At 39.5% G+C, this 19,829-nt stretch overlaps 1 protein-coding gene across 2 annotated transcripts in view; it reads left to right on the top strand.

The window, feature by feature from the left end:
* sned1 (sushi, nidogen and EGF-like domains 1) overlaps window positions 1-19,829 on the top strand; it is a 52,759-nt gene that overhangs the window by 13,929 nt on the left and 19,001 nt on the right. For both annotated transcript variants that reach the window (XM_038282390.1, XM_038282392.1), the window contains exons 3-16: window positions 162-302; window positions 382-541; window positions 632-757; window positions 1,055-1,168; window positions 3,566-3,679; window positions 4,130-4,243; window positions 10,060-10,152; window positions 10,250-10,378; window positions 13,044-13,163; window positions 13,488-13,604; window positions 15,987-16,130; window positions 16,526-16,699; window positions 16,831-16,944; window positions 19,249-19,362. In XM_038282390.1, the coding sequence (XP_038138318.1) occupies window positions 162-302; window positions 382-541; window positions 632-757; window positions 1,055-1,168; window positions 3,566-3,679; window positions 4,130-4,243; window positions 10,060-10,152; window positions 10,250-10,378; window positions 13,044-13,163; window positions 13,488-13,604; window positions 15,987-16,130; window positions 16,526-16,699; window positions 16,831-16,944; window positions 19,249-19,362 (1,774 nt within the window). The remainder of the gene's footprint in view (window positions 1-161; window positions 303-381; window positions 542-631; window positions 758-1,054; window positions 1,169-3,565; window positions 3,680-4,129; window positions 4,244-10,059; window positions 10,153-10,249; window positions 10,379-13,043; window positions 13,164-13,487; window positions 13,605-15,986; window positions 16,131-16,525; window positions 16,700-16,830; window positions 16,945-19,248; window positions 19,363-19,829) is intronic.

The following is a 19,829-nucleotide window of genomic DNA, read 5'->3' as shown; positions in this document are numbered from 1 at the left end:
TGAATGGGAAGCAAAATGTCTTCAAACTTGGAAATGTTGTTTTTAATATAGAATGCAAAAAAAAGGCGTAAACCTTTATTCTTTAGTATTATTATTTCTTTTGATATTGCGTCAACTAATTAAGTGAATATTTTACCCAAACCTATTTTCCCTCTGTGCAGGTTAACACTTTCCAAGTGGTGCTTATTACAGATGGAGAGTTGTCCTTCACCATATTCCAATACAATAACATCACCTGGACAACAGGGAGGCATGCCAGCAGCGGGGGGAACCTTGAAGGGCTGGGGGGGATTGCAGCACAGGTAAGATCCCTTTGGTTTTGTCAGGAGCTTCCTTCTAATACCTGCGTTTGTTTTCAGCGTTTTGTTACTCTCTTCCCAGGCAGGTTTTAATGCTGGCGATGGGAAGCGCTATTTCAACATCCCCGGCTCCCGCACAGCCGATGTGGTCAGTTTGGAGGAAACCACCAACGTGGGGTACCCAGGCAGATGGGTGTTCAGAATCGATGATGCAAATGTGGAAGTGGGGGGCTGCAACTCTGGTGAGAGCTGCTCATTGAGATGAAGTTCTCAAACCTACCTCCATGTTTGGGTTCAATTGTTGCTGGATTTGCTGTTTTATTATCTTCCAGCCTCCGTGTGTCCACACCTGCGTCCGTGCCTGAACGGAGGCCAGTGCATAGATGACTGTATTACAGGCAACCCCTCCTTCACTTGCTCCTGCTTGGCTGGCTTCACCGGCCGCCGGTGCCAAATCAGTGAGTTATGGCTGACACCACTTCCTGCTGCGTTTAGCTTGACACGCAGCGCATGCTGTGAGCGACTGCTTGTCTACCCGAGAACGGCCAGGAAAAATAATGTCAGCTTGTAAAGAAAACACCAGATTTCTGCAGACTTTTCCAGAGGGACACCTGAGCATTTCCTTAATACCTGTATCAGCTTCGCGCCAATCGGACGTGTTATCGTTGGAAATCATCTCAGCCGTTCACCAGATGTTTCCCCTTTTAATTAAAAACATTATAGTACCTCCCTTGTGTTTCCTCCTGTTTCTGCAGATGTCAATGAGTGCGCCTCGGATCCATGCCAGAATGGTGGGAGTTGTAAAGATCAGATTAACGGTTTCATCTGCGAGTGTCCTCCAGGGTACGCCGGGATTCACTGTCAAACAGGTACAGTACCTCTGACCCGCTTCTCACAACGTTGTTACTTAGAATTACCATTTCATTCATCTCCAAACCTGCTACAGAATTTATGTGTCCATACTTTTGGGACTGGGTGGAGTATTCCTTGCAAAAAATAAAAAATTAAATAAAGTAAGATTTTCTTGAAGAACATGTATTTGCCCTTGATTTAACTAAAAGGATCTGCAAGGTGATAACATTTTTGAACATACCTGTTTTAATTCAATCTGAAAAGCTCACACAAAGAGAAAAGACAATTAGGAGAAATTTATTGATACAATTACTTTGTCCTTGGCGCTCAGACCTCGGCAGGAAACATAGCACTTTATTTTGATAGATATGCATTAACAGGAGCAAAGAATAGGGCTGTTTCCCCCCCCAGACCTGAAACTGGTGGTGGAGTGGAGGTGGTGAGGTTGGTCAGTCTATAGACTGCTGGTTAGCGAGACGGTCTGCTGAGCTTTATGGAGAGATCCAGGGGACTGCGTGAGCTGATACTAGATACTACTTCACTCAGTGACCTGGAAGATGGAAGTCCAGTTGGAAAACACAGGTTGAGAGAACCTGTCCATGATGAGCAAGCATGAAGTGACAGTGGAGAGAAAAAACTCCCCGTTGGGAAAAAACCTCAGGCAGAGCCAGGCGCAACGTGGCGGTCTTCTGCTGGACCGTTTGAGATGAGACAGGGAACGCAGTAACAGTCCGGGAGGAATGAAACTCTAATGAAGCTTTAGCTACGATGGTGGAGGAGGGGCTGGAGGTGGGTTGAATCGGAGTCATCTGAATGTTGTCACACAGCGCATCCGCTGCCTGTGAAAAGGAGCAGACGGTGCGGATTGGAGGCCTTTTAACATGAACTTTTGATGCAGATTGGCTTTCGTGGAGTTGTGGTTCAAAACGGATTGTCTGTGTTGCAGGTGGATGTAGGAGAGCAATCAGTTTCTTCAGTTGAACTTCTGTCTAGGCTCCATTTAAAGGCAATTTCACTCATTCTAAGAAATTTTGACCTGTTATCAAAACAATCTTTGCATATTAGTGAACAGGGCAAACTAAATCATAATGATTCAAATGTTTTTTTACTTCAATTTTGTGATATTTAATATAAATTTACTCTCTGAATTGGTTTTATACGTGATAGAAATCTGGATGACGACGTCTTACACTCTCCTAAGATGATCCATCTAATCAAGTTTTAGAATCTTTAATCCAGGCACAGAGATGTTTAAACGTTGTTTTGATTAATATACTAAGAAAGAGCAGATTATTTTTGATGATGATGATTATTATTTTTTTTAAACATTTCTACTCAAAATAAGAGCAATAATCTGCCAGCGCAGGAAGAGAATTTTGCTTGGTTACAGTTCTTTAAATCAATGATATATTTTGTCAAAACAAACAATCTTACCAGGTGCAGTTGTCTTCCTTTACTTGTAGATTACTGCACTTATTTTGAGTAGAATTTACTCAGTAAAGAGATTAATATTCTAAAATAATCTGCTCTTTCTTAGCATATTAATCTTAAAACAAGCAGAAAAAGTCTTTTTGACTGGATTGAAGATTCCAAGACTAAATTAAATGGATCATTTTTGCAGTGCAGTGCCTTGTTACAGTATTTCCACCTTACAAACCTTCATCATATTCCATCATTTTAATGAATTTGAATATGGTTTTATGAAAGAGAGCAACAGGAAATGGAACCTAATTGGAAAGTGGAAGTCAGCTCTAAACTTAAACCCATAAATGAAATCCAGCTCATCCAATTTCCTTGAGGAGACACCTAATTAATAGAGTGCAGTCCTGAGTAAATTGTCTGAAGGTTTTAGAGTGCTGTCAGAGAAAATAAGGGATCAAACAGCATCAGGAGGACTGAGAAGAGAGCAAACAGGCCAGGAAGGAAGCAGATTTAGGTTTGAAAACTAAATTCTAGGTCTTGAAAAATCTGTTGACACGTCAAGTCCCATACATCTCCTTGAAATGACAAGCCAGGCAATCAGAGCATTATCAGGGAGGAAGCAAATGTTAACTCTGGAGGAGCTGCACTGATCCACAGCTCAGACGGAAGCAGCTACAACTAAAGCAACTTTTTAATTATAAAAAGTGATTGATGTTATAAATTAAATGCACTAATATGATATGAAGAAAGGAAAGAAATTTGCAACCCATTTGTAATCCAAGTGCTCATTAAGCGCCGACCTCACGCACACAAAGACTTTTTAAAAGTACGTCGGTCTAGTCTGTGAAAAAGTATCAAAGCCAGTTGAGGTGCCTTTGCAGCCAGCGGCACATATTTGCAGAATAAGGGGAGCCATGTGGCGGATATATTAATCAGCTGAGTAAATATCCCATCAGCATGTCTCTCTGTCCCTCTGTGTGTGTGTGTCGCAGATGTGGACGAGTGTGAGGGCAGGCCGTGCCTTAACAACGCAACGTGTGTACAAGGAACTGGGAATTTCACCTGCGTGTGTGAGCTGGGCTACACTGGGCTCCGTTGTGAGACAGGTGAGTGTGGGTCTCTCTCCCTCGGCTCTTGGTGGGGGAAATCTTTTTCACTGCTTTCTACATTAAACTCAGTTTTTTAGCAGATGCATGTGTCAGAAGATTTTCAGTGCGGTTAGACAAATGGGTCTAAAACACCTCATGTTTACTCCCCCCCCGCCTGTTGTATGGCAACAAAAATATTTGATAAAGTTCAATTTAGTAAAATAGATCAAATGTTATCTTCACATCTGAGTGCAATGTTGATATTTAGTACTGTAACATGATCCCAGGAGGAAATGAAGTGATCTGACTTTCCAGAGTTCATGAATGTTTGTTTCTACTTGAAACCAGTTATATCTTAATACCAGACACCTGGTCAATGAAACTCTACGCCTGTCCTCCTAATCCAGCTTACTGCCTTAGACATCCGCCTCTGAACTCACCCCAGATCTTTGAACGTTTGTCTCTCAGACATCAACGAATGTGAATCCAGTCCGTGCCTGAATGGAGGCGAATGCATCGATCAGGTGAACGGCTTCACCTGTACGTGTCCTGCTGCATTCACTGGAACCTTCTGCCAAACAGGTAGGAGACAAAGCTTCTATAACACGTCTTTGAAGTAAGACAAACCCCACTGGAGACAGCGGGTATAGCATCCTGCTTTTTACAGTTTTAGCTCCTGAGGTTTTTGTTATTTTCTGCAGCTGTAAACAATTTTATCAAACTAAAACACAGGTTTGATATAAATCATGAATGTGCCTTTACAATTAAAACCTTTGATAAGTGACAAAAAACATATTTTAATCATGAATTCTGAGAGGATTATTTTAATATTTAAAATATTTGTAGCCTTTTTGTCACGTCTTTTAGTCCATTTTAGTTTCATTTTAAAAATACTGAGACTTTTGAAAATATATTCATATTTTAAAGCAGTGTAATCGAGGAGTGATCTCTAAACATTTGGCAAAGCTTTAAAGAAAGTAGGAAGATGACTCTTGGCTAAATCAGCTGCTTTGTTTTAAAGCTTGTGGAGAAATTATGCAAAAGACATGTTATTGATTCATTCAGGTACAAAGCAGATAGTTTAGATTCTTATTTCTCGAAAAGATTAAAAAAGCAGCTTAAGGTTTATGCGTGAAGTGTAAAAAATAAAAAGAAGTTTGACCCCAAGCAATCAATTGTAAAGCCAGAATAGGCAGAATTTTTGTTTTTGTTTTTTCCTTGTTATAATTAAAGAACATTTAGAAATTGGGGATACGGTTTTGTAAAGCTTTTCAGATGCAAAGAGATGCATTACATAAGAAAATGCATGAATAATGAAAGTAAAGGTTGTCTTAAAAATGCAGGATCAGCTGTTTTTACAATCCAGAGTCCTTTTTTTAACCTTCACTGCCAAGAAATAAAGTTTAGAGCTGCAGAAACATTCCTGCCTGAAGATAAATTATCAAGTTTAGGTGTGAATTATAACATTTGGTTGTTATATACACTCACCGGCCACTTTATTAGGTACACCTGTCCAGCTGCTCGTTAACATGTAGACATGGTCAAGACAATTTCCTGCAGTTCAAACCGAGCATCAGTATGGGGAAGAAAGGTGATTTGAGTGACTTTGAAAGTGGCATGATTGTTGGTGCCAGAAGGGCTGGTCTGAGTATTTCAGAAACTGCTGATCTACTGGGATTTTCACGCACAACCATCTCTAGGGTTTACAGAGAATGGTCCGAAAAAGAAAAAACATCCAGTGAGCGGCAGTTCTGTGGGCGGAAATGCCTTGTTGATGCCAGAGGTCAGAGGAGAATGGCCAGACTGGTTCGAGCTGATAGAAGGGCAACAGTGACTCAAATAACCACCCGTTACAACCAAGGTGGGCAGAAGAGCATCTCTGAACGCACAGTACGTGGAACTTTGCACAAGCTCATCGAAATTGGACAATAGAAGATTGGAAAAACGTTGCCTGGTCTGATGAGTCTCGATTTCTGCTGCGACATTCGGATGGTAGGGTCAGAATTTGGCGTCTACAACATGAAAGCATGGATCCATCCTGCCTTGTATCAACGGTTCAGGCTGGTGGTGTCATGGTGTGGGGAATATTTTCTTGGCACTCTTTGGGCCCCTTGGTACCAATTGAGCATCGTTGCAACACCACAGCCTACCTGAGTATTGTTGCTGACCATGTCCATCCCTTTATGACCACAATGTACCCAACTTCTGATGGCTACTTTCAGCAGGAGAATGCGCCATGTCATAAAGCTGGAATCATCTCAGACTGGTTTCTTGAACATGACAATGAGTTCACTGTACTCAAATGGCCTCCACAGTCACCAGATCTCAATCCAATAGAGCATCTTTGGGATGTGGTGGAACGGGAGATTCGCATCATGGATGTGCAGCCGACAAATCTGCGGCAACTGTGTGATGCCATCATGTCAATATGGACCAAACTCCCTGAGGAATGCTTCCAGCACCTTGTTGAATCTATGTCACGAAGAATTGAGGCAGTTCTGAAGGCAAAAGGGGGTCCAACCCGTTACTAGCATGGGGTACCTAATAAAGTGGCCGGTGAGTGTACATCATAAAAGAACAATTTTATTTTTATCTGGTTAGATTTTAGAAAAGAGAAAAATAGAAACATTTTCCTCAGATGATTAAAAATGATTAAAATGTGATTGAAAAACATAATTGTGTTTTTATAATGATTTTGTTACGATGTTTTCAATAGAATATAAAATTTTGCTTTCTTTAGCTTTTGGTTAGAAAGAAAATCTTTTCATATCAGTTCTGGCAAAAGTTTTTTTTTTTTGCCTTAATGGCTACATGTACAGGTGCTGGTCATAAAATTAGAATATCATGAAAAAGTAGATTGATTTCAGTAATTCCATTTAAAAAGTGAAACTTGTATATTATATTCATACATTACATACAAACTCATATATTTCAGATGTTTATTTTGTTTAATTTTGATGATTACAAATGACAACAAATGAAAATCTGAAATTCATCATATCAGAAAATTAGAATATTACTGAAGACCAATAAAAACAAAGGATTTATAGAAATGTTGGCCAACTGAAAAGTATGAACATGAAAAGTATGAGCATGTACAGCACTCAGTATTTAGTTGGGCCTCCTTTGGCCTGTATTACTGCAGCAATGCGGCGTGGCATGGAGTCGATCAGTCTGTGGCACTGCTCAGGTGTTATGATAGCCCAGGTTGCTCTAATAGTGGCTTTTAGTTCTTCTGAATTGTTGGGTCTGGTGTATTGCATCTTCTTCTTCACAATACCCCATAGATTTTCTATGGGGTTAAGGTCAGGAGAGTTTGCTGGCCAATTAAGAACAGGGATACCATGGTCCTTCAACCAGGTACTGGTAGCTTTGGCACTGTGTGCAGGTGCCAAGTCCTGTTGGAAAATGAAATCTGCATCTCCAAAAAGTTGGTCACCTGCAGGAAGCATGAAGTGCTCTAAAACTTCCTGGTATGTGGCTGCGTTGACCCTGGACCTCAGAAAACACAATGGACCAACACCAGCAGATGACATGGCACCCCAAACCATCACTGACTGTGGAAACTTTACACTGGACTTCAAGCAACGTGGATGAAGTGCCTCTCTTCTTTTCCTCCAGACTCTGGGACCTTGATTTCCAAAGGAAATGCAAAATTTACTTTCATCAGAGAACATGACTTTGGTCCTGTTTCTCTTTAGCCCAGGCAAGACGCTTCTGACGCTGTCTGTGGTTCAAGAGTGGCTTGACACAAGGAATGCGACAGCAGAAACCCATGTCTTTCATACGTCTGTGTGTGGTGGTTCTTGAAGCACTCACTCCAGCTGCAGTCCACTCTTTGTGAATCTCCCCCACATTTTTGAATGGGTTTTGTTTCACAATCCTCTCCAGGGTGCGGTTATCTCTCTTGCTTGTACACTTTTTTCGACCACATCTTTTCCTTCCCTTCGCCTCTCTATTAATGTGCTTGGACACTGAGCTCTGTGAACAGCCAGCCTCTTTAGCGATGACCTTTTGTGTCTTGCCCTCCTTGTGCAAGGTGTCGATGGTCGTCTTTTGGACAACTGTCAAGTCAGCAGTCTTCCCCATGATTGTGTAGCCTATAGAACTAGACTGAAAGACCATTTAAAGGCTTTTGCAGGTGGTTTGAGTTAATTAGCTGATTAGAGTGTGGCACCAGGGGCCATCAATTTTGAACCTTTTCACAATATTCTAATTTTCTGATATGATGAATTTGAGATTTTCATTTGTTGTCATTTGTAATCATCAAAATTAAACAAAATAAACATCTGAAATATATGAGTTTGTATGTAATGTATGAATATAATATACAAGTTTCACTTTTTAAATGGAATTACTGAAATCAATCTACTTTTTCATGATATTCTAATTTTATGACCAGCACCTGTATGGAATAGATTTTTTTTTTCCATTGTTGTAAAAATAATAAGTTTTAAAATGGAAATTTACAAAATAGAAATCCCGAAATTGAGCAAAAAATTGCTTTTTCATCAGTTTTTACTTTAGCAATTTGTTAAGTTACTTCTTTTTACTTAAACAATAGAAATGTTGAAGTAGTGCTCCTCTCTAGATTACAGTGTCTTGGTAACTCTCCCCACTTCTGTGAAACACTAGTATCTCACACTTTATATTAGTCAGATAAAGCCTTTAAAGTCTGCCCTTCTTGTCTTCTTTCTTTGAAGCTCGTGAATTCCTCAGGTAAACAAGAAACAGTATCTGCTTTGTCAGAGTAGTTCACATTTTGTTATTTTCACTTGCTTCCTTATCCAAATTGGAGAAAAAGAAGAGAACACTCAGTTAAAGTGTTGGGGTACTTTGGATCTGCTCCTGTCCTCTGCCCGCAAAGCTGTGCAGTTTCCAGGCTTTGTTCTCTGATGCTAACTGCAGGCAGCTGGGCAGGTAGAGAGGCAGACTGAGGTATTTGAAGAAGAGCTGTGCTATCCCGCAGGAATGTGGAAGTCTGCCCTGGAAGACGCTGCTGTAATGATGGATTATCGTAATTATCAAAACTGACATAGCCTCACCCCGGTTTACTACAGGAACCGGGCGCTTGATCCTGCAAATAATTGTTTTATAGGACATTTTATTGGTTGACAAACAAGAGGAAGTGTTTAGTCTAGACTTTAAAGTGCCAGTTTATGAGTTAAAATGATGCTTTGGTATTCGAGTCATCTCTTCAGACAGAGCTGCTAAACTATGCAGGCTTCCAAACTGCTGCTCCCTGGAACGAAGCCATAGCATCACGCCGTAAATCACCTTTTAGCCAATTCCACTCAGAAATTGCACATTCAGTCATGCTAAATTTACACTTTTTGTTTAGCCTTTTTAAAAAAAAATTTAGATAAACTCATTCCATCCATCAAAAGTTGTTGAATTCACTGCCTGAAAGCACTTGCTGCAGAAATAACAGCTCACTACCTATATGGGCTGTCTTAAATCTCCCAAATACTTCCTGGCCTGTTTCACTTGGAAGGCATTCTTCAAGAAAAAGAGAAAGTAGCGGGACTCTGAGACGGGCCTAATCAGGCTCTCAGATGAAAGGGCCGCACATGTGGCCAATGAAAATGGCTCCCTCAAATTAACAATCCATTAATTGCCCCGAGGGCCGTGCATTATGGTCACTAAATACGCTCCATATCATCAGAAAATGAATACCCTCCACCGGGCTCCCGGGACTTCAAAGCCAGAGACATTAAGCCACGACACGGCCTTATCCTTTGATCCAGCGCCGCAATTAGCAGGGAGAGGAAAACAAAAACATTCCTACAATTTCTACAAAGCAGATCTAACATTTGCAAAGCAGTAGTTTCAAATCTGGCTGTAAATGTGTAGTGTATTGCAGTGGATCTCTTATCACAACTCACCTTTTTAGTAAATATATATATATTATTAATTCATACTCATAATGTTCATTCATAATGTTTGGATTATATTTGCACCTTAAACCATTTCGAAGTTGCTAAACCTTTGAAACTGTGCAAATTCTATTTGTGAACATGTTCCTATTTGCTTGCATACATACATTAAAAGTCAAATAGACGCATGTTTATAAGATCATATTGCAAACTTGGCAATGAGCTCAGCAATTAACATAAAATTGTTTATCCTTTTGAAGCGTTTTTCCTCATCGATGCCAGCTCCACATCGTAGCCTCGTTAACTTATAAAATGTTTTTTAGTCTTGTTAATGGAAACCTAACTAGTACAAGTTTGAGATATTTGGTTTTGCAGTATCGTATATGAAAGACACCCAACATATGCTGTTGATAATGTTTTTTCAAATCAATATCTAACTGGGAGGCGAGTGGTGAAACCTAATGAGAGTAAAGCTGGTTGCTGTCAAGCTCAGGCAAATTTTCCATCTGTGTGTGTCTGCAGCAAAATGTCTTTGCCAGAACGGGGGCGTCTGTGTGGGCATCAATGGAACCTGTGAATGCCCTCCAGGCTACACAGGAGCCTTCTGTCAGTTAGGTGGGTATGATCCGTATAATCCGTCGATGAATGGGTCACTCTATTACTTTTTTTTTCAAATTTGCAAACCTGCTTCTCACAATCCGCCTTTCCACAGGAGTTACTCAGACCCTGTGCAGTAACAGCAGGACATGCCCTGATGGAAGTCCCTGTTTGGAGTATGGAGGATATTACGTGTGTACGTGTCATACTGGAGTACAACCCGATCCTATGGACTTTTACCCTGGTAAGACCCTAATGCCTCTGCTTAGTAAGCAGAAACTTTGACAGCTTCATTCCACACAGAATTTAAAGGAAAAGGTTTACTTTTTTTATGTTTGCAAAATCACACGCAATTTCGTCTTCTAATTTAAGATTTTGATAAAGTTATAAATATTTTTTTTTTGCTCATTTGCTACTGTGTTTTTGTTGCAAAAATTAGAATTAAACGAAGTGAAAAACATAAGACGACATTTTTCTAATACAGATAGCCTACCAACTCCTTATCTATGTTTTCGATATATTGCACCAATCCATGAATCGATTGGTTAGTGAACACCAGCTATTCATCCATTCCATTTTCTCCCGCTTAGTCCTTGTCAGGGCCGGGGCCTATCTCCGTTAGTCTACGGGCGAGAGGTGGAGTACACCTTGGACAGGTCGACAGTCCGTTATAGGGCAACACAGAGACACACAACCATGCACACAAACACTCTGACCTACATACAAATTAGAGAAGCCAATTGACCTAACAATCATGTGAAATTTCTATTCTATTAGGTTTAATTCAAATTTTGTCTTATTAGGTCATATATGCATTCATAATGTAGGAATTTTACATGTTTTTTTACTATTTACATATATTAATTTAAGTTAAAATTGCCATTTTCTATTAAATCTAAATTAGAAATCAAGAAAAACTGATAAAATCAGCTTTAAAAATTAGACTGTTTTTTTATTTGATTTTAAAAATACATTTAGTAGATGAAAATTGGGATATTATCTCAATAACATTGAAGCTATCATCTTATTGTTTTTGAATAATTAGTATGGTCATGAACTCTGGGTCATAACCGAAAGAACGAGATCGCGGATACAAGCGGCCGAAATGGGTTTCCTCCGTAGGGTGGCTGGGCTCTCCCTTAGAGATAGGGTGAGAAGCTCGGTCATCCGGGAGGGACTCGGAGTAGAGCCGCTGCTCCTCCACGTCGAGAGGAGCCAGTTGAGGTGGCTCGGGCATCTGGTTAGGATGCCTCCTGGAGAGGTGTTCCGGGCACGTCCCACCGGGGGGAGGCCCCGGGGAAGACCCAGGACACGCTGGAGAGACTATGTTTCTCGGCTGGCCTGGGAACGCCTTGGGGTTCCTCCTGAGGGGCTAGAAGAAGTGGCTGGGGAGAGGGAAGTCTGGGCCTCCCTTCTAGGCTGCTGCCCCCGCGACCCGACCCCAGATAAGAGGAGGAAGATGGATGGATGGATAGTAAAACTTAATTTGGAAAAATTGGCCTCTGTCTAGAACCGACCTTGCCCACATGCACAGGGAGAACATGCAAACTCCATGCAGAAAGACCCCGGCCCAGGAATCGAACCCATAACCTTCTTGCTGCTACCCACTGTTACACCATGCAGCCTAGAGAGAAACAATATATAATTATATCTTAAACCATTTAATCATTTTACATTTGGGTTATTGATAAATATCATTACATCAAGCTAGCACTAAGTAGCATTAGCTTTAGGCAGCTTACCTTCACATGTCCTCAAGCTATCCCTCTGTTTGATACCACATGGCTTCTCTCTGTCTCTACATATCCAGGATGCTTCATCAACATCAATCCTCTTTAACAAAGTCTGACAGCAGCCATAAAAACAGCTGCAGTCTTTTCTGCTGTGGTGTTGATTTCTCTATAATCACATCACTTCAGACTGTGGTGCCTATTTGCTATTAAAGATCCTCTCAACATTGAGATTCTACTGTATTACAGCTCAGTATTTGTCTCATCCACGTGGTCAACTCTAATTTTAATTTCTCCATTTCACAGCTAGAGCTTCTTGTTTGTTGTTCAACTTTTTTCCCCCCAGTCTACTGTAAAACTTGCTTTGTTGTATGAGCAATGAACATTGGATGTTATCGGTTCCCAGTTTTTGGCAGGTTGGAGCTTTTGTTGTCCCTGAACCTGCTCATTCCTTGTATCTGAGAGTGTATGCTAGTTTGGGCCTTCCTATTAATCTTAGCAAAGTTGTTACATATATATAACTTACCTGTGGGTTTTATTTTATGAACTGATTATGTTAACTTAAAAAATTCCTGTTTGTTAATTGACAGTTATTTTTCTTAAAATATTTACTCAAATGGTTTGGCATCTTCATATTTTATGGTATTGAAATATTCCATGAGAGCTGACAAGTCCTTATATTGGGAATGAGAAACTTCCTGCTGCTTGCAAAACAAATCACTGACCAAGAATAGGCCTTTCCCCTTACCAGAAAAAAGTTTTCTAGAACCTAAGATATTCAGACAAATGTCTCCATTTTTTCAGCCTAATTTCCACTTTAGAACAACTTCAGCCCCAAGAAAATCATTAAAAGCCTTCAATGAATGCCCATAACAAGTGTATGTAAGCTTCTTGACATGCTACGCTTAAAACTTTGTTTAAATCTACTCAAAACCTAAAAAAAACTTGCAATGCAAAAAGCTGCATAAACAAACTTCTTACATTAGCAGCAAACATGGCGAATAATGCAAAAAACTGACATCTTTGATGTTGTTGATTGTTCTGTAATCGACTGAAACCAAAAACAACCTTTAAGTTTTTTTAAAGTTGAGCCAAAGCCGTCTGTTTAAGGGAAACTTTGAAGCTTTGCTGTTACTTGATGCAATGGAACACAATCAAGTCTTGTTGTGTGTTTTTCAGTACAGCCCCAATCGGTGTGCGACTCCTCGCCTTGCCTGAATGGCGGGTACTGCTACGAACGAGACGGCGGCTACACCTGCGAGTGCAGATATGGATACTCTGGAAAACACTGTGAAAAAGGTAGAATGATTGATTAAAATATGGCATATATACCTGGATACCAATTAGTTTTAACCAGCAGCATTAATAAAACATCTCTTTATGTGAACATTATTGCTAATAGCAGCCTTTTTCACATTTTAGGAAACATGGCATTACTTGCAACACTGCTTGAAAAATTGCAACGCTGAAAGGCTTATTATAATTTTCATGTATGAGGGAGTTATGGGCTATTTCCCCGAATTATGACTCGAGTGCCAATGGAGTGGAAGAGATGCATTTAGTGTGATTAGAAGGTGGAGTGCTGTTTGCTTCAAGGATTCCTTCTTCTCTGTCTCTTTCCAGTTAGACTTAATACGTGTGCTTCCAGCCCCTGTCGCAATGGAGGCTCCTGCAAGGAAGAGGGAGGGGGCTACAGATGTGTGTGTCCTTACAGATTTACTGGAAAACACTGCGAAGTGGGTGAGTACCACCCTTATGTTATATTTCTAATATTTTTTGCAGGTATGTGTGAAAGTATGGAAGTAAAGTGAGGAAATTCTACCTAGACTACTCAGAAAACTCCAATTCTGTCTTGATTAAATCAGTTTTCTCAATAGTTTTAGCTAATAAATGAAGCGCAATAAGAATGTAATAATAAAAGGTAATCGTTTGTGTATGGTTCTTTTTTCACAATTTATCCAAAAAATGTACATTCACATGGAAGCTTCATATTTTCTATTAGCTTTTGCATTGATTTGTTTTTATTACAATATTATATAGCTATGTTACCTCATCATCATATTTAGCAATAAGGTCCAATGTATTTATATTCCTGTCATTCTTGCAGCTTAAAACAAAAGATAAAATAAGACAGTAAATCATAGTTATATGAAATGTAGAATATTTTATCACCTGAAGCAGAGAGTTATGTCAAGGTTTGGTGGATATTGCAGTATTTCAAAAACACAGTGAGGGAACCAGGAATCTTTACTGATGTCTAGAGATGTCTTCCTGAAACAAATCCATAATGAGAGGTAGGGAATGCCAACCAGTGGTGGGAATGTTACGTAAAAAAAAATATATATATATATATATAGTTATTACCAGTTACATTTCCAAAAAAAGTAACTCAGTTACTGCACATCAAGGTAACCACTGAATAATCAAAGTAACTCTGCAGTTACTTTCTATGCTCTAATCTGTCAATGAATTTGGATAATTTTTCTGTTATCAAACCTTTAAATACACTGAAGTTTCCTCTTCTATTAAATATGTGATATGTTTAATAGAATTCATTAATTGACTAATTAATTAATTAAAGGAGGTATACATCTGGAAATGTTGTACCCCAATCCGTACCAGAGTAGTAAAAAGAAATATATTTTTGCATGTTGACAGGCATCAGCTGGCTGTAAAATAGGTAGGAAGCTAAAAAATAATGCTTTTCAAGCTATTTCACAAAATAAAATATATTCATACTTTGTAGCAGAGTTAATCAAGAGTCACACTATTAAAAAAGCCAGCAGGAATATTTAATTCCAGTATTTTCATGTTGAAAAAAAAAACAGTAAATCAAGCAAGTGAATTCAGTTAAATGCTGAGAAAGTAAAGAGCAGCGTATTGATAAAGGCAGCCAGCTGTTAGTCAGTGTTGCTGGTGTGAGGAGCTGCTTTAGATTAGAGCCGCGTCCAACAAATCTTTATAAAGAAAGTCTTCATTCCTGGACATAAAGAGAAAATCAAGGCAACATCTTTAGTAGCGCTGTCTTGAATAAGTGGCTCTGCGCCATCGTCTCTTCTCTTCTCAGTCTGTGATGCTGAACACCCGCCCACAATATAGCTTCTCGGCCAATCAGATCTGCAGAGAGCTTATGAAAATTCACTTGGACTGATTGAGTCACTAAACCAGGTGTTTAATTTGGTTCCTTGTCTATAGATTCCAATAAGCTTGCAAAGAATTTAGAGGGAATTGATTTGAAGGATTTTGAATGGGGTATGGTTGTTGGTGCCAAACAGGATACTCTTACTACTTCAGAAACTAATGATCTCACACAAAGCTATTTTTCTTTTTTCTATTTCAAGTTTACAGAGGCTGGTAAGAAAAAGAAACACTAACCAGTAAGGGGATGTTGTGGGGGAAAATGGGCAGAGTGGTTAAGGAGGACAAAGAGGCAAAAATAGCCTGTATAACCTCACATTAGGATTAAAATTCGAAATACAATCTCTGAATACTCAACATATGGAACGTTATAGAAGATGTGCTGCTTTTGACAGTAAGAAACAAGAAACTGAGGCCATAGTTCACAAAGACCCACTAGATCTGGACAATAAAACACTGGAAACCAGGATGAATGAGGATCAGGCTCAGCTTTAGCTCCAGGATTCACATGTTTGGCTCAGAGCTTGAGGTGAAAGCTCGGATCCACTCAGCCTTGTTTACGTAAATCATTCAGACTACTGGTGGTGGTATGATGGGATAAGGTGGGTGTTCTCAAGATGGGAATTGCACAACAGGTAAGGGTCATGAGTAGAGGCCAATACATTAGCCAGCGGATATTTATGGCTGATATTAGTGTTTTTTATTCTTGTATCATACTTTGTGATGAAGGCAGTTCTCCCACTCAGTATTAGTGTATATTGCTGCATCAAAAGCTTTTTTTTATTATTTATCCTAAATACTACTGCTTTACTTAAATGTTCCCTCCTTCCTTTCACTATCTTGTACAATTCCTAATGTTTCTTTTGTATCCAAATGTATGCTTGCCTCATGCTGCATTTCTGAAGACTAGACTACTTCAGTAGTTAAAAGAAAGAATTAACCTAATTTATTTTAATTTTCTTTGTTTTTGTTTTGTTTTTTCAGGAAAACCAGACCCCTGTTCTTCCACTCCCTGTCTAAACGGTGGAACGTGTTTCCACTACTTGGGAAAGTACAAATGTGAATGCACTGATGAATACGAAGGCAAAGACTGTCAAATAAGAAGGAGTTCATTACATCCCTCTGCAGGTGAGGAGACTTCTGTGTCACCATGAAACGATGTCCTAATCCCCTTCAGATCCTGACCTGGACAGATTAGAAGAGGCAGGAGGATATCCTGAGTTGTTAAAGTGCACAGATATTAGCTTTCCAACTAAAGATAATCTTAGTAGTGTTGCTGCACCGGAGGCCCCACATTCACAAATATAGATGGCTGTGTAGGCTATATAAAGTAAGCTGTGATTAGGCCTGGTGATTCATGTCTACACACTCTAATATTGGAGGTAATTTTAGCAGGACAAATACAGTCTTGATGGAAAGCACCTCCGTTTCCTCCAGTGAGCTCTGTTGAGCTGCTCTGTTTGTGAGCCGCTGTTACTATGCAGCCCATGCTTGTGTTATCAGCGTGTTTGTGTTCAATCCAGAGCCGGGCTGCGGGCCGCCCCCACACGTCAAACACGCAGAGGTCCAATTCTCCTCCACAACACCAGGCTCCATTGCCGAGTATGTATGTCATCCCGGGTTCGCGTCGGTGCCCAGAGCCGCTCAGAGCCTCTGCAGCGTTCAGGGAGAGTGGAGCCAGCCCCCCGTTTGTAAGGGTCTGTGTCAAACATCAGTATATAAAAAGAGCACATATGAAAGATCATCTTCTTCCTACAGAAGTTCAACTTTTAGGAGTTATGTTTGACTTTGTGTGTACGCTAACTTAATTGTTTCCTGTTTTTGACAGAGATTAATGAGTGCTTATCACAGCCTTGTCTCAACGGCGGCTCTTGTCAAAATAAGATTGGCTCCTATAAGTGTGTCTGCTTGGCCGGCTTCAGTGGAAAGCACTGTCAGATCGGTAAGGTTTGAGTAAATCCACGCTGTTCACAGAAAATTGAGCCTGAACAACGTTACTGTGTATTAAACGTGTGTAAACTTTTAAGAAAGGTCAGAAATTCAGAGGACAAAGCATGCAGATCTTAATAAATATGCAGATCAGTCTTTGTTCTAATGAACAAACCGCACAAATATATGGGTAGGCGATATACAAAAATAAATGCTTAGCATCGGCAAAGGGGTTTATAAGACCTGAATATAATTAGGGGATAAATACAGTTTTTGCAGCTATATTTAGTACATTTGAAAATCAAGCATGCAAAAATGTAACATTTTGACAATGAGAGACAATAGTCTGTACCTACATAAATATATGTGGACTGTCAAAAACAAAAAAAATTTACAGAGCAATACTGATTTACAATAAAACTTCAGTGCAAACTGGCTCAGATTAATGCAACTGGAAGCAAATCCATATGCACTTCAAATGAGAAACACCATGACTGAACTAATTTGTAGCATGTTTACCCACCCAGATAACAGCCGTCACACAGTCTGTAGGACGTGCACATTCCTAACTTCTGATAAAAAGGAATTTCTTTTTTTTTTCTCCAGTGTTGCTTTATAAGCTGCATAATAAATAGACAGTTATGTTTTAAAAAATTTATATTACCCTACCTTGGTGTCGTAGCAAAACTGACCTAACCGGACATGAGGGAGACTTAAACAGTAGCTGACACATTGGAGAAAAACAAACAAACATAAAGAAAGATTTAAACTATCAAAACAACACTATCAAGACTTACATGAATCAATAAATGAGAAAGCACATACAATTTAAAATAAAACAAAGAAAAAGAAGAAAGCAACAAAATAATTTGATAAAGTCCAGATTTCTGCCAATCAGTGAGTGGTATGACCAAAAGTGCTCATTGTTCAGCAGAGAAGATGCAGCTGGGTATTTTCTTTGGATTGGCTCATCAACCACAAGGTAACTGTGACTTAAATTAGAAATGTCGTGTCAGGGCTTGGTTGTGGTTTGAGGACCCAAATGCAGAGGCAGGGGGGCAGAGGTGAGTTTCTTGTGGATTTAATTAAAGATTAACAGACAGCTGAGGCAGTAATCCAAAAATCAAACATGAAAAAAAGTCAAACCAAAAAAACATGGAGGCAGACGGAGAAAACAATCACAACAAGGAAGACACAGTGAGAAGGAGTTGGAGGAAGTAAGATGAGGAACCAGCACTGAGGAACTGCACAAGGAGTGTATTTATGGGAGACTGAACAAAGAGAGGACTAACGAGCAGATTGGGAGCAGGTGTGAACAGAGCAGACTGGAAAGGAGCTAGGGAAAAATGAAAACACAAGAGGGCAGCAGAGGGCAACAAATAAAAACCTGAAAACTGAAATATAACCAGAAAACACAACAAAATAAGAATTAAACCAATAAAACTAGAAAACATGGAGCAAAGTAAAACTGAATACTCAAAAGAAAACATAACAGAACCAAGACTGTGACATGTTGATTTATTGCAAATTATACACAACAGTAAATGAGAAATGAGAAAATATGAGAAAGGTTGTATTGTTAATGGAAATCAATACTGATTTTTATTTAAAGATGAATAAAGATGATTTGTTTTACCACCCCTTATGTGTAATTGCAGGGACAGCTGTTTTGAGGAGCTGGTGGATGTAAATCCAGCTGTTTAGAGCTCTTTATTGCTTTAAATCTGATTGTGGCTCCTTCTCTTTCGGGGGTGGGGGGATTGCTGGAGAGGAGCAGACAAAATCAAATATTCAAGGTTACAATTAACTGATATTTAAAATATTTTTATTCTTTTAACCATTCATAGCACATTGAGATGTTTATGTAAAGTACACCTTAAATGATAATTATTATGAGTATTGTTGCCATTGTTTTTCAAATAACAAACAAACTCCATGGCTTAGAAGTTCATCTTTAGTTGATATTTGCTCCTAAACTCCAAGTTGCACATGTAGTGTGCTCACTTTAAGGAGGCAGACCAAACCTGTTTACAGCTCTTTTCCTCTGGTTAGATCACCAGCAACGTGCCCAATTAATGCATGTAATGTATCGCTTCTTTTTTGGATTCTCTGTAGATAATTCCCCAAAAAAGTGTTGCATGTCAAAGTCCAGCATGAATAAAGGAAAATGTGAGGATTCTGCCTGGCTCATATTTGTGTCACGCCTTAAACGCCACATCTGTGAATTAGGCTCAGTGGGTTTTTAACCACCTGAACAAATAAATATTAACCAGCAGCATACGTAAGTCTACCAAAGTGTAAATGTGTGTGTATTCAGAGCAAGATGGTTGCGAGTCCAGCCCCTGTCTGAACGGAGGCGTGTGCCGGGGATACAGGCAGTACTACGTGTGTACATGTAAAGATGGTTTCTTTGGGGAACGCTGCCAAATGTGTAAGTCAACTTTGCACCCTTTTTTAAAATCTTTTTATCTCGTCTCTGTCATACTACATATGATTTATATGTGTTAAGACAGGCCACCTCTCTATTGCTTTTAAGATTTTTGATGCATCTAATTATGTAATTTAGGCCAAATCTGATGAGAAAGTTAATGTTAGTTGTGTAATTACTAGTGTTGCACCGATACGGATACCAGGTGGGGACCCCTACAGCACTAAAATGGTGGTATCGGTATCGGCGAGTACCAACAAATAGGGCACCGATATCATTTTGAGAGCCAAAATTTATTCAACTATTGTCACCCATTCCTGGTAGGCAATAAAAAGTTCTACTGGATTCACTTTGTATTAGTCTTTTTCCTGCTTCACAAAGGTAGGCAGCAGCTTGACAAAGCCATGATGGCAATTATTTTACATCCAAGTAGTATGCAGTTCTTCATATATACACATTAGTTTCAAACA

This window comes from Cyprinodon tularosa, unplaced genomic scaffold (genome assembly GCF_016077235.1).
Source record: "Cyprinodon tularosa strain WSP-4 unplaced genomic scaffold, ASM1607723v1 ctg182, whole genome shotgun sequence".
Classification (NCBI taxonomy): domain Eukaryota; kingdom Metazoa; phylum Chordata; class Actinopteri; order Cyprinodontiformes; family Cyprinodontidae; genus Cyprinodon; species Cyprinodon tularosa.
This window is presented reverse-complemented; position numbering and strand designations above follow the sequence as displayed.